This window comes from Bubalus bubalis, chromosome 4 (genome assembly GCF_019923935.1).
Source record: "Bubalus bubalis isolate 160015118507 breed Murrah chromosome 4, NDDB_SH_1, whole genome shotgun sequence".
Classification (NCBI taxonomy): domain Eukaryota; kingdom Metazoa; phylum Chordata; class Mammalia; order Artiodactyla; family Bovidae; genus Bubalus; species Bubalus bubalis.
This window is the reverse complement of record NC_059160.1, coordinates 54,868,524-54,882,488: the sequence shown is the minus strand read 5'-3', so window position 1 is coordinate 54,882,488 and position 13,965 is coordinate 54,868,524. Positions and strand designations below refer to the sequence as shown.

The following is a 13,965-nucleotide window of genomic DNA, read 5'->3' as shown; positions in this document are numbered from 1 at the left end:
AACCATGTATATTTTCTATTAGAACTAAAGGAAGAAACTGTTGATGGGCACTATTATGGTGTTTTGATCAAGTTAAAATGTTAAGAACTTTAAAAGACCATAAAATAACTTTTCTAATTACTACTACTTTTACTTGTTACACATATTTATTTGTTTTCTGTGCTGTAATATATTAAAAACAACATGACCAGTTTTCTGAATTACTGAAATATGATTTCTCTCAATGTTATTATTTCTTAAGGATACAGAAATTGACATTCTGGTGACAATACAAAACCTGTTGGAACATTGTCTGGAGCCTACAAGCTTCCTCAAGCCTCTAGCAAAACTCTTCTCAGTTATTAAGAACAAGTTGTCAAGACAGTTACTTTGTACAGTTTTCCAGGTCTGTAATACTCATTTTTATCCTAAATCACTCCTTTTTCAAAAGATCACTATGACATGGAATGTATATTAGCAGCTTTCTTAGTGCCAATATGATGTTTCCATGTATTTTTGAGTGCAGGCAGGGAATCAAAAAGTTAAGGTTGTATTCACTAATAATACACTGCTTTCATTCCTTTTAGACCCTTTCTGATTTTGAGAGTGGATTAACATATATTACTGATGTTGTCAAGGTAAGAAAGAAAATCTTAAGTCTCTTTTGCTTCAAAACTATTATTGTTTTCCTTATTTAAGATTTATATACCTTCATTTATATGGTTTCACTGGCATTTCTTGTAGCTTAACGCCTTTGATCAAAGACATCTTGATGATATCAACTTTGATGTTCGCTTCTCGGCGTTCCAGACCATTACCTCTTACATTAAAGAGATGCAAACTGTAGACATTAACTACCTAATCCCAGTTATGCATAATTGTTTCTATAACATGGAGGTAGGTTTTTTATAGTAAAAATTTATGGATTATTTTTTATTGTTTTGACAGTACAACCATATATACTAATTTCTTAATTTGGTTTTTGAGGGGGATGGGATTTTTAGTATAAAATTTCTTTTAGTTGCACAATATTTAGTTTAGCAAAGACCATACTGTTATTCTCATGATATGAAAGGCAGATATTTTGAAAAAAATAATGTATGTGGAAGCACTTTGAAAAGTCAAAAGCTGTATATTAGAATGGGAAAATTCACAAAGACAGAAAATAAATTAGTGGTTATCAGGAGCTGTGAGGGGAGAAAGAAATGAGGAATGAGTGATTATATTATAATGGGTGCAAGATTTCCTTTGGGGATGGTAAAAATTTTCTATAATTAGCTAGTGGTCATGGTTATAAAACCTTTGGAATATACTGAAAACCATGAATTATACAACTTAAAAGGGTAAATTTCATGGTGTGTCAGTTAAATATCAATTTTTTTAAGTTAAATAGCAATATTATTTGACAGTTTCCCTCTTTTATTGATACAGTAGAAATAAAAAGGTTTGGAGCTATATATTAAGTGCCATGTTGCTAAAATGAATTAAATTTCAAAAATAGGGAAAATGAAACCCTTGCTTAATAGTTAACTATGTAGTGGTATCAGTAATCTTTTGTGGTATTTTATAGTTATTTGTCAAATATTAAGGATTAAGTAATAGAGGAAAAAGTAATCTCACCATTTGGGGCTCATTCTTCATATATCAAAGTTCAACATAAGGGATTCTGAATCACTGCCTGGTTAGCGTAGTTGAGAATATTTTTCTACACTTACAACCTACCTTCTTTATAAACGAGGAGCTCTGGAGCAGCTAACCAGAATTATACCAGCCTACTCTGTCATTCTAAGTGAACGGCTGATTTTGAATATTGAAACTGGCTTTAGGGAACCTTTTATTCTCTTTGCTTCGAGAAATAAAGCTAATTAAAAACTGTATCTCATATTTCAATTAAAATTGGGGGGAGAAAGAAAAACAACCCATGATGTATAAAATACCAAATTTCAAAAGACAAAATCAGTAATTTTACAAAAGTACATACCATAGTATTTTCTCAAATAACCAGCCCTTCTCAGTAAGCATGATTTTTCCAAGTCACTTACTGTGTTCCTCACACCCCTGTTCTTCCTTAAGTGTGAAGTGGCCTGTGGGACATTTCTTAGTAGAGAGTTTTATACAGAAGAGTGGCTAAATGTTACAAGCTCTTTCATTGGGAAATAATAGTCCATATCACAGGTATTGCACAGTATAATTTGGGCTTTTTCCTGTGTCCAGTTAGGAGACATGTCTTTAAGTGATAATGCAAGCATGTGCTTGATGAGTATCATCAAAAAGCTTGCTGCTTTGAATGTCACAGAGAAAGAATATAGAGAAATCATTCATCGTTCTCTCCTGGAGAAACTGAGGAAAGGATTGAAGAGCCAGACAGAGGTATTGAGGTTTGCAATTAAGTACTTGTTATCTGTGGGTTTTTTGTTTGTTTGTTTTCCTGCACTTCTGCTATAATTTGTGGAAAAGCAGTCAACCTTAGTATACTTAATTAAAATACCTGATTGTATAAATACTCACCAGACTTAACAGAGGAGTGGGAACGGAGAAGAGAGCAATCATTTCTGATTTTATGTAGTTTGTTTTTACATTGGGAGTGTTTTAACTTTTTTAAAAAATTTAATGACTCTTTGGTGTTTCTTTGTATTATTTAATCAAATTCTTTAAAAAAATTTTTTTTTCTTAACTTGATATTTGCAGACTATTCAACAGGATTATACCACACTGCTTTCCTGTTTAATTCAAACCTTTCCAAATCAACCAGAATTTAAAGACTTGGTTCAGCTTACAGATTGCCATGATCCAGAAATGGACTTCTTTGAGAATATGAAGCACATTCAGGTAGAAGACAATTCTGTTTTTTTTTCCCCCTTGTCTTTGAAACAAACATTTCAGCGGTTCTCATTTTAAAAGATATATTTTAATTTTCCAAAAAGTTTTGAGCTTCTCATTTCTTGGTCTTTGTGGTCATCAGATTTGCATAGGACATGCTTGTTTGCTTGGTGGTATCACAAGCCATAATAATAGTGTCACCTTTCCCTGCCATTTGCTAAGAAGTTTAAATGCTCTAGGATTTATTGGTAAAGAAATGCTATATGCATTATGTCTCTGTAAACAAATCAAGGCACAGGTGTTTGCTCATGTAACACATGGATTGTATTTCACTCTTAATCTTTTTTTCGAAGAGGAATATAATACGGAAATGGAGCTGATTGTTGGTGAGCTCATTCAGTAACTAATTTATATTTTATTTAACTCATAGATCCACAGAAGAGCAAGAGCCTTGAAGAAACTGGCAAAACAACTGATGGAAGGCAAAGTCGTGCTGTCTTCTAAATCTCTTCAGAATTACATCATGCCTTATGCTATGGCACCAGTTTTTGATGAGAAAATGCTCAAGGTAGGGCTTTAGCTGTAGAAGCCAGTAAATTTTTCCCTGTACCGTGACAGAGCTGCAAAGTGTAGGTGGGGTTGGTGGCATCCATACTGATGTTGTTCACCATAATTAGAGACTTAAAATAGTTCTTCAAAAAATAGATCTTATAAAAGCCCTTAAAATTGTGCCAGGCACATGCTCTAAAAATGGTGGCTATTATTTTATGTTCACTATTATTAGCTCACAAAGGCTAACCACAGAATATTTCCCTTCACAGAAATGATCACATCACCAAGATGTCATACTTTTATTTTTGTATCATAGGCCTTAATTCTCATTATTTTCCCAAATGGCTCATAAGAAATGAAATAAAACAATAGCTACCTTTCTTTAGCACTATACCAGATACAGGCACAATTCTGATTTAATCCTCACAGCAACTCAACCCTATGGGGTAGGGACTGTTACCACTATTTTATAGGAGAATAAACTGAGAATAAGTGAGGTTATATAACTTTCTCAGAGACATACAGTCAGAACCTATATTTGAACTCAGAATGTCTTCAGGTTTATACTACGTATGCCTAAGAATGGGTTTCCCTAGTAGCTCAGACAGTAAAGCATCCGCCTGCAATGCAGGAGAACCAGGTCAGGAAGATCCCCTGGAGAAGGAGATGGCAACCTACTCCAATATTCTTGCCTGGAGAATTCCATGGACAGAGGAGCCGGGCAGGCTACAGTCCATGGGATCGCAAAGAGTCGGACACAACTGAGCAGCTGACACAGTGCCTAAGAACAGTGCCTGCACATGGTAAAGACTTGATGAATATTTAAGTCTAGTTGACCTAATAGCAGGATTTGTGACTTGATTTTATGATTTTGTTCAAGGATAGGTTTCTTCTGTATTTTCAGGATGTTTAAAGAATTTTTTTAAATTTCCTAAGTAGGTAAAAGAATGAGTCCCTAAATTCCAGTTTAAGGAGCCAGTAAGCATCTCAGAGATAGAGGGCAGTAAAACAGGAAGGAAGTGTAGGTGGAAAAAAAAAACTGTTTTAGCTTTGGTTGGTATTGGTTTGGTACACCTTTCTGTTGTTTTTAACCTATTTGTGATTTTTACTTTTACTTTTAAAGTTGGTTTCTTATAGGTAGCATATATAGCTGTATCTTGCTTTTTTACTCAGAGAGTCTCTGCGTTTTGATTAGTTTTAGACCATTTGCATTTAATGATTATTAATATGGTTGGGTTTAAATCTATGATCTTGTTATTTATTTTCTATTTGTCTCATTTTTTTCTCTCTTTCCTCCTTTTCTTCTTCTGTTGGGTTAACTGGATATTTTTTTAGTGATTTTATTTTACTTCTGTTGGCCTGTTAGTTATCTTTGTACTGTTTTTGTTTCATAAGTTTTACCTGTATGTTAGCTTTAAACCACATAATACACTGTTGTTTTTGCTTCAAACCATCAGTTATCTTTCGAAGAGATCTTTAAAACTAAAGAAAAGATCTTTTGTATTTGTTTCCATGTTTATAATTCCAAGTGTTCTTCATTCCTTTGTGTGGGTCCAGATAATCACCCTGTATCATTTTACTACTGACAGGAAGACTTTCTTTTAAATTTTTTGTAGTGCAGGTCTACTGGTAATGAATTCTTTCAGCTCTTGTTTGTCTTTTCTCATCTTTGTTTTTGAAAGATAATGTTTCTAGGTATGGAGTTCTAGTTTGACAGGTTTTGGATTTTTTTCCCTAATACTTTAAGAATACTTTGAACTGACTTCTCGTTTATACTGTTTCCAAAAGAAGTTATCCTTTGTTCTGAGTGGAGCATCTCTTTCCCCCTCTCACCCCCCACCCATTTTTCTCTTTATCACTAGTTTTAAGCCATTTGATTATCAGGTGCCTTAGTTAGCCTTACTGTTTTGTGACTGAAGTTTGTTGAGCTTCTTGGATCTATAGATTTGTAGTCTTTGTCAGACTTTGAATTTTTTGCCATTACTTTTTCAAAGATATTTTTGGTTCCCCTTCTTGCCTTTCGGAGAAGGCAATGGCACCCCACTCCAGTACTCTTGCCTGGAAAATCCCATGGACAGAGGAGCCTGGTGGGCTGCAGTCCATGGGGTTGCTAAGAGTCGGACACGACTGAGCGACTTCACTTTCACCTTTCACTTTTATGCATTGGAGAGGGAACTGGCAACTCACTCCAGTGTTCTTGCCTGGAGAATCCAGGGACGAGGGAGCCTGGTGGGCTGCCGTCTATGGGGTCACACAGAGTTGGACACGACTGAAATGACTTAGCAGCAGCAGTAGCAGCTTGTCTTTGGAGATTACATCATATATTAGGCTATTCCAAATTGTCCCATATCCCATAACTCACTGAGGCTTTTTATTTTCCTTCTGGGTTTCATTTGGTTTCATTTTTCTACTACTGTGTCTTCACATTCACTAGTGTTTCCTTCTGTCATGTGTAATCTACTGTTAATCCCATCTAGTATATCTTCCCTCAGAATTGTCTTTTCCATCTCTGTAGTTCAGTTTGGGCCTTTTTTATGCCTCACATGTGTCTCCATAACATGCTCGTGCTTTCCTCTCCCTTCTTGATCGTATGCAATACAGTTATATCAGTTGTTTTCAGGGCTGTGTCATCTGTGTCATTTCTGTGCTTCTGTTGTTTGATTTTTCTTCTTATTAGATTTATTTTTCAGCTTCTTTGTATGCCTGGTAATTATTTATCAGATGCCAGACATCATAAATTTGACTTTGCTAGGTGCTGGGTATTTTTGTATTTCTTTAAGTATTTCTGAGAATTGTTTTCAGATGCAGTTAGGCTACTTGTGAGTAGTCTGGTCCTTTTGAGGCTCACTTTTAAGCTCTGTTAGGCACGAGTAGCTCTTAGTGTGATGCTCATTTGAACTTACCACTGAGGTACTAACCTTCTGAGTACCTGAATACCCAGTACTCCATGTATCGTGAGGTTTTTCACTCTGGCTGAAAGGAACAGGAACTATTCTCATCCCTGTATCGTCTTTGATGATTGTTGCACCTTTTCATTTTTGGTAGTTCTCTCCTCATCTCTTCCTTATTCAGAGTGTACTGGTCAATACTCAGCTGAAGCTTAAGGGGCTCTTTCTCTGGGCAGCTTTTCTCTCTGAACTCTTCTCTCTGGTACTCTGCCCTATGGACTCGAGCTCCACAGCATCAACTCTGACCCCTTAACTCAAGGAGATACAGGTCTCTTTTGGGGTTTCTTCTCCTGTGCTATGGCCTGGCAGTTATCCCCACACAATCAACTGAGGGTAGTTATAAGGCTCTTTTCATTTGTTTCCTTTCTCTCAGGGGTCACTATCCTACACTGATGTCCAAAGTCTGAAAACTGTTTGATATTTTTCTCTACTTTCCTAGTTAAGGTATGAGAGTAAATCCAGCCTCTCTTCTTCATGAGATCTGAAAGGGTTGTCTCCAAAGCATTGTTCTTTTGAGTGCTCAACAGTGCAATCTATAGTTAACGTTGACATTTATCAACGTTTATACCTTGAATTTACTTCACAGTTGTAGGCTTGAACCTATAAAGGAGGTCTGAGTGAAATAGAGTCTAAAATGTGTTAAATTCTTTAATGAGAGGAGGATATCATTTGAAATTGACAGAAGCTTTTCCAGAACTAGAGGAAAACTATTTAACATAGTTTGGGCATTCTTTCCTTTCTATAATTTCTGATCACCTGCTATCTAAGATTTTTATTGTACCAAGTTAGCTGTGTATGTGTATTTTATTTGCAAATATTTATTCTTACTTATGCTCTTGATTTGTTTTACAGCATGAAAATATAACCATTGCTGCCACAGAAGTTATTGGAGCTGTTTGCAAACATCTCTCTTGGTCAGCATACGTGTACTACTTGAAACATTTCATTCATGTCTTACAGGCGGGACAGATCAATCAAAAGTTGGGTGTCAGGTATGGCCAAACTTGTTATTTTTGTTTTCAAAATGTAAAATTTGGATTCTTTTCTGAAATAACCTTTCTATAATCCCAGTTTACTTTTAATTTGTATCAATGAGGTGATACTAAGATTTGTTAAAGTAAAAAATTACCTAACATAGGAAAAAGTAATCTTAATATTTATAAGTCTAACTTTTCTTTTAAGAGTCAAATATATTAATTAATCAAATATATGTTTCTATGAAATTTTTTTAACAGTTTGCTAGTGATAGTGTTAGAAGCATTCCACTTTGACCACAAAACTCTTGAAGAACAAATGAGAAAACTTCAGAATGAAGAGGGTAAGTTTTTTAAACTTTCTTAAACCAAATTTCCTTCCTATTCTTCTGTTATTTATTATTATGAATTAAAGATGGCAAAATTCAGCTTAACTCCCTTTTTCTGCTCTTGTAGCAGTGACCAGTGAATGAGTCAGGAGGAAGTTAAAATGAATGGTTTGAGTATTATTCTGAAAACTTGTTGAACAATAGAGAAGTCCAGTCTAAAATGTATGGGGCAAAAATCTGAGCTATGGGTTATTTACACAGAAATACTCATTTGTCTTCATAAGAATTTTACTAGAACCTTAGGTGTTAGTTACTCCATATTTTTTATAGGAGAAATTGAGATTTCAGATGTAAAGTAACTTTCCTAAAGCTGCACAGCACATAAACAAAACAAAGACTAATGGATAGCTGTCATTTATTAAGGTCAGTGAAGTGTCAGAAATGAGACTTTATCACATTTAATACTTATAATAGCCTTGCAAGTAATCCATCTCCAGTTTACTGGTGAAGAATCCAGAGCACACGAGAGTTAAATTAATGAACTGTAGTCATGGCTTGTTAGCAGAGACAGGTCTGGATTTGCCCCACCACACTGCCCAGTTTGAATCCTGTAATAAGGGACGTTTCTGCATGAGCTCTGTTGGCTGCCATTATGATTTTCATGCTCAAGAATGTAGGTTTTTGCCAACATCTGTTGGATCATCGAAAAAGTAAGTAAGAGAGTTCCAGAAAAACATCTGCTTTATTGATTACACCAAAGCCTTGGACTGTGTAGATCACAACAAACTGTGGGAAATTCTTCAAGAGATGGGAATACCATTCCACCTGACCAGCCTCCTGAGAAATCTGTATGCAGGTCAAGAAGCAACAGTTAGAACTGGACATGGAACAACAGACTAGTTCCAAATCAGAAAAGGAATGTGTCAAAGCTATATATTGTCAACCCTGTTTATTTAACTTACATGCAGAGTACATGATGCGAAATGCTGGGCTGGATGAAGCAAGCACAAGCTGGAATCAAGATTGCCAGGAAAAATATCAATAACTTCAGATATGCAGATGACACCGTCCTTAGGGCAGAAGCAAAGAGGAACTAAAGAGCCTTTTGATGAAAGTGAAAAAGGAGAGTGAAAAAGTTGGCTTAAAACTCAACATTCAGAAAACTAAGATCATGGCATCTGGTCCCATCACTTCATGGCAAGTAGATGGGGAAATACTGACAGACTTTATTTTGGGGGGCTCCAAAATCACAGCAGATGGTGACTGCAGCCATGAAATTAAAAGATGCTTTCTCCTTGGAAGAAAAGCTATGATCAACCTAGACAGCATATTAAAAAGCAAAGACATTACTTTACCAACAAAGGTCCGCCTAGTCAAAGCTATGGTTTTTCCAGTAGTCATGTATGGATGTGAGAGTTGGACTATAAAGAAAGCTGAGCACCGAAGAATGGATGCTTTTGAACTGTGGTGTTGGAGAAGACTCTTGAGAGTCCCTTGGACTGCAAGGACATCCAACCAGTCCATCCTAAAGGAAATCAGTCCTGAATATTCATTGGAAGGACTGATGCTGAAGCTGAAACTCCAATCCTTTGGGCACATGATATGAAGAAGTGACTCATTTGAAAAGACCCTGATGCTGGGAAAGATGGAAGATGGGAGGAGAAGGGGACAACGGAGGATGAGATGGTTGGATGGCATCACCGATTCAATGGACATGAGTTTGAGTAAGCTCTGGAAGTTGGTGCTGGACAGGGAAGCCTGGTGTGCTACAGTCCATGGGGTGGCAAAGAGTTGGATACAACTGAGCCACTGAACTGAACTGAACCACAGTACTTTGGAAGCTTTAGACACCTCCTTTTTCCCAGCCTCCCCATGTGTTCCTCAAGTACCCTGTACTTGCTATTCCACTCTTTTTATTAATTATCAGTTTACTTGTCTCTATTCCTCATTAGACTAAACTGTAAGAAAGTGAAGAGCCATAACAGTCTCATTTACTTCTGTTTCCTCAGTCTTTATCGTGCCCTTGTAGTTGGTGATTTTTTTTTTATTAGATGTTGGTAGAAAAGACTACTTAACACAACTGTGTTGTTTCTTTATTTAAGTTGACTTTTGTTGTTTACTAAACATAGATACCACAGAAGTGATTGAGTTGCCAGAGCACGAAGCCATGGAATTAGAGCATATGGATGAGGACGAGAAGGAGGATGAATGTAATAAGACTTTGTCGGACAAGAATGAAGAGCCAGAAAACCCTGACCCAGCTGATTATGAAGGGACGGCGGCTAAGGAATCTGAGTGTATCACAAAGTCCATCTCCTTCCTTCCTCGGAATAAGGAAGAATTGGAGAGAACAATTAAAAATATCCAAGGAACCATAACTGGGGACATCCTGCCCAGGCTCCATAAATGCCTGGCATCTACGGTAATCATTCTGTCTGGGACCCAGCAGGTCTTTTTGAACTCAGGTGTCTGTGGGGCCTTATCAGACTGAGGCTCCTAACTGCATGGGTTGACATCAGCTTTTGGATTTTCTTTTTTTCTACATTTCACGTTTCACTTTCCTTCTCTTATCTCCTCATCTTCAGATTCCTCTCCTGCAGCTAAGGAAGTAATGATCCTTCTTCATGATCATTTTGATACCAGTAGATAATTTTTCAGCTGCAAGGTTGTAGTGTTGGTAGGTCCCTAATGCATTTATTTTTGTTTCAGTTTATTTATTTATTTTCTTACAGACTAAAAGAGACGAAGAACACAAACTCATAAAATCGAAGGTTGTGAATGATGAGGAAGTGGTTCGAGTTCCTTTAGCTTTTGCCATGGTTAAACTAATGCAGTCCCTTCCAAGAGAAGTTATGGAAACTAATCTGCCAAGGTATGTTATGTGACAAATCAGAAATTGGTTCTTCTTTTTTGTTAGAAGCACTGTCACAGTTTGCTATAATTCAGAATCCTAACTGGAATAATTTGGATTATGAGTAATTAAGAAACAAAAGAATATTTGTATTTTTATTTGTTTCTGCTAATTAGATTTTTCAACTCATGTTCTAGTATTTTGCTGAAAGTGTGTGCCCTCCTCAAGAACAGAGCACAGGAAATCAGAGACATTGCACGCAGTACCCTCGCAAAAATAATAGAGGATCTGGGTGTGCATTATCTACAATATATTTTAAAAGAATTACAGACTACGCTTGTGCGTGGCTATCAGGTAAATTGCATCATGCATTTTATATTAAAATTGGGTTGGAGTTCACATAGTTGCACTTTAAACACTTAAGTCATGGTACTTTGGGTCTATCTTTTGCAAAGTTAATCTACTAAGAGTGCAGGCAAGAATATTTAAAAATTTCTAATCCATATTTTTTAAAAATCTAGTTTTTAAAAAGCCTTTTTATTTTTCGGAAGAATCTGTGATTTTCTGTCAAATTACTTGATATCAGGTTTTGTATTCTGTGAGTTCTTAATAAAATTCTTGATGACTGTATCGCCACAAATGTGAACAATAAAAATTTGTTTTGAGTTGAAACATATATGTCGTAAAGTTAGTAAGAGCACCAGGTGGAATGCAGAGCTCTTTGAGAAGTTACCTGGCTGTTTTGCTGCTCCCAAATGTGGGCCTTGGACACATGGCATCAGCAGCACCTGGGAACTTATTAGGAGAACAATCAGGACCTTAGCCCTGGACCTACACAATCTGCATTTTTAAAGATCCCAAGTGATTGAAAGTTTGAGAAACACTACAGCTTGTTTTTCTGAAGTAACCAGCCAAGACTCCTGGTAGAGTGGTTGCTCTATGTTACCATAACCATACTTAATTTTTAATAATCTGTTTAGAATCAATATTTTCCTACTTCAAGTGGAATGTAAAAATATAGATCCCTTCACCCTTCCTTTGTTTAATAGTTGTTTATGTATTACTTCACCATATGTTGAAAACTTATTGGGCAGTGTTAGAGCTGTTTTGCTTTGTTTTGTTTTGATAGGTAAGAAGTAGACTTACTCAGATTCAGAGAGAGGCATGCTCCGCAGACTAGAGTGTGGGCCACTGCAGATGGCGAGTGCAGCGCAGAGTTTTGCTTTTAATCCTCAGACACTTATCGTTTCTACTGCTTTTTCTTCATTTCTGAATTTCCAGATTTCTTCCTGGTATCATTTCCCTTCGGTCTGGGCAAGCATGTAGAGCATGTGTAGTGGCGGCAGACCCTCTTTGTTTTCTTTCCCTTGTTACTGTCTTTGTTTCACCTTCTTCCTGAAGGACACACTTCTGCATTGACAGTTATTTCTTTTCCTTTCAGCACTGTAAAAATGTCATGCCACTTCTTCTGGCCTTTCTGATAAATAGTTCTTCCCCTCTGAGTAACACGTTATTTTTCTCTGGCAGCTTTAAAGACTTTTTCTTTTTCAGCAGTTGGATTATGAGCACAGATTTCTTTGGTTTTACCCTGTTTGAGGTTTGTTGAGCTTCTTGGTCACTTTGGAAAGTTTTCACCTGTTATTTCTTCGAATACTTTTCTGCACTGCACTCTTTCTCGTTTTCTGGGACTTCAGTGAACTGTATATTAGACTTTTTTGAAGGGTCCCATCCATCCCTGGGGGCTTCACTGGTGGCTCAGTGATTAAGACTGCCTGCAATGCAGGAGACCCAGATTCTATCCCTGGGTCAGGAAGAACCCCTGGAGGAAGGCATGGCAATCCACTCTAGTACTCTTGCCTGAGAATTTCCATGAACAGAGGAGCCTGGCAGGCTACATTCCGTGGGGTCACACAGAGTTGGACACAACTGAAGCGACTAAGCAGCAGCAGCATCCATCCCTGATGCGTGATTCACATTTATTTTTCAGTCTTCTTCCTTTCTGTTTAGATTACATAATTTCTGTTGATTCATATTCAAGTTCACCGACTCCTTCCTCTTTAATCTCCATCCTGCTGTTGGACCCATCCAGTAAATTTTCTTATGTCAGTTATTTTTCTTTTCACTTCTCAAGTTTCCTTAGTTCCTTATATCTTTTGATTCTTTGTTAACACTTTATTTTTCCATGTTTCACATCTCCAGCTACAAAGCTGGCACTGTTTCTCCTACTTTGCCACACACTTCCCACAACTGTAACCACACAGAGGCTAGGCAGTGGCAAGTTAGAGAGGAGAAAAGCAGCTTGTGGGCCCACCCTTTCCAAACTGCAGTCCCACTGAAGGAAAGGAAGGTCTCCCTGCAGAGTTGTGGCTGCAGCAGCCCCTGTGTCTAGGCCACTGCCACCACCACCACAGGATCCTTGGGGTGTAGGAAATGGAGAAAAGAAAAACAAAATAGATTTCCTTATTCTCTTGGAACATTCTTGAGTTTTCTCTCCTATTCCTAAAGCCACAGGACTTCTCATAGACTTCTCTGAATCCTAGCATGATTTCCATGTTGGCTGGGGGATAGCCATATAGAAAACAGGGGTAAACTCACTGGAAGTTTGGTGGTATTTGCACTCTGGTGTTCTTCCCCAGTAGTGGTTCCATGCATCCAGTGTCTTCAGCAAACACTTTAAATATATAAAGGTACTTAAAGATCATAAGTACCTTTAAAGGCATATATATGAAATTATTCCTTTAAAATCCAATCTGTATATTGACAGCCAAGTGTATTTTCTTAGCACATGGTCATTACCTGTTTACCTTGATAACTTACAGCAGTGGAAGCAGTGTAGAGAACATACTCTGTTGTATACTCTGGCACCATCTGATTTCAGATCCTGACTTCACCACTTCCTGTTCCTGTAACCTTGGGCAAGTTGCTTGACCTTTTTGCGTCTCAGCTTCCTCAAGTGAAAGCGCTGGTGCTATTTCTCCTACACCATAGATTGAGTGAGGAATAAAAGATATAGTACATGTGAGAAGTAATACAGTGTCTAGCCCATAGTAAGCTCTAAGGAATGCTAGGTGTGATCACTGTTTAGGGCAGAAACTTGTTTTCTTCATGTAGGCTCCTTAATTAAGAGGTTGGTTTTTAAAAGTTCAAGATTTGTGCGTTCTTTATGGACTTCCCAGGTGGCGCTAATAGTAAAGAACCCTCCTGCCTCCTGCCAGGGAGACATTAGAGACTGGGGTTCAGTCCCTGGGTCGGGAAGATCCCCTGGAGGAGGGCCTGGCAACCCACTCCAGTATTCTTGCCTGGAGAATCCCATGGACAGAGGAGCCCAGTGGGCTCCATAGGGTCACAAAGAGTCAGACATGACTGAAGCAAATTAGCATGCATGCTGTTCTTTAAAAATGATTGGCCTGATTTAGTCACAGTGATAGACCCTGTGCATGTGATGTGTTGCTGAGCATCTTTTCTACAAAGTGACCATTTGGCTAAAGGACTTGAGACCCTGATATAAGTAT

The 13,965-nt window shown here is 37.5% G+C and overlaps 1 protein-coding gene across 1 annotated transcript in view; it reads left to right on the top strand.

The window, feature by feature from the left end:
• Positions 1–13,965, top strand: part of UTP20 (UTP20 small subunit processome component) — an 86,901-nt gene that overhangs the window by 52,662 nt on the left and 20,274 nt on the right. Inside the window, exons 33-43 of the mRNA XM_006043580.4 lie at positions 242–385; positions 567–617; positions 724–876; positions 2,194–2,349; positions 2,668–2,808; positions 3,230–3,367; positions 7,152–7,291; positions 7,535–7,617; positions 9,732–10,024; positions 10,335–10,474; positions 10,651–10,807. Of these exons, the coding sequence (XP_006043642.3) occupies positions 242–385; positions 567–617; positions 724–876; positions 2,194–2,349; positions 2,668–2,808; positions 3,230–3,367; positions 7,152–7,291; positions 7,535–7,617; positions 9,732–10,024; positions 10,335–10,474; positions 10,651–10,807 (1,596 nt within the window). The remainder of the gene's footprint in view (positions 1–241; positions 386–566; positions 618–723; positions 877–2,193; positions 2,350–2,667; positions 2,809–3,229; positions 3,368–7,151; positions 7,292–7,534; positions 7,618–9,731; positions 10,025–10,334; positions 10,475–10,650; positions 10,808–13,965) is intronic.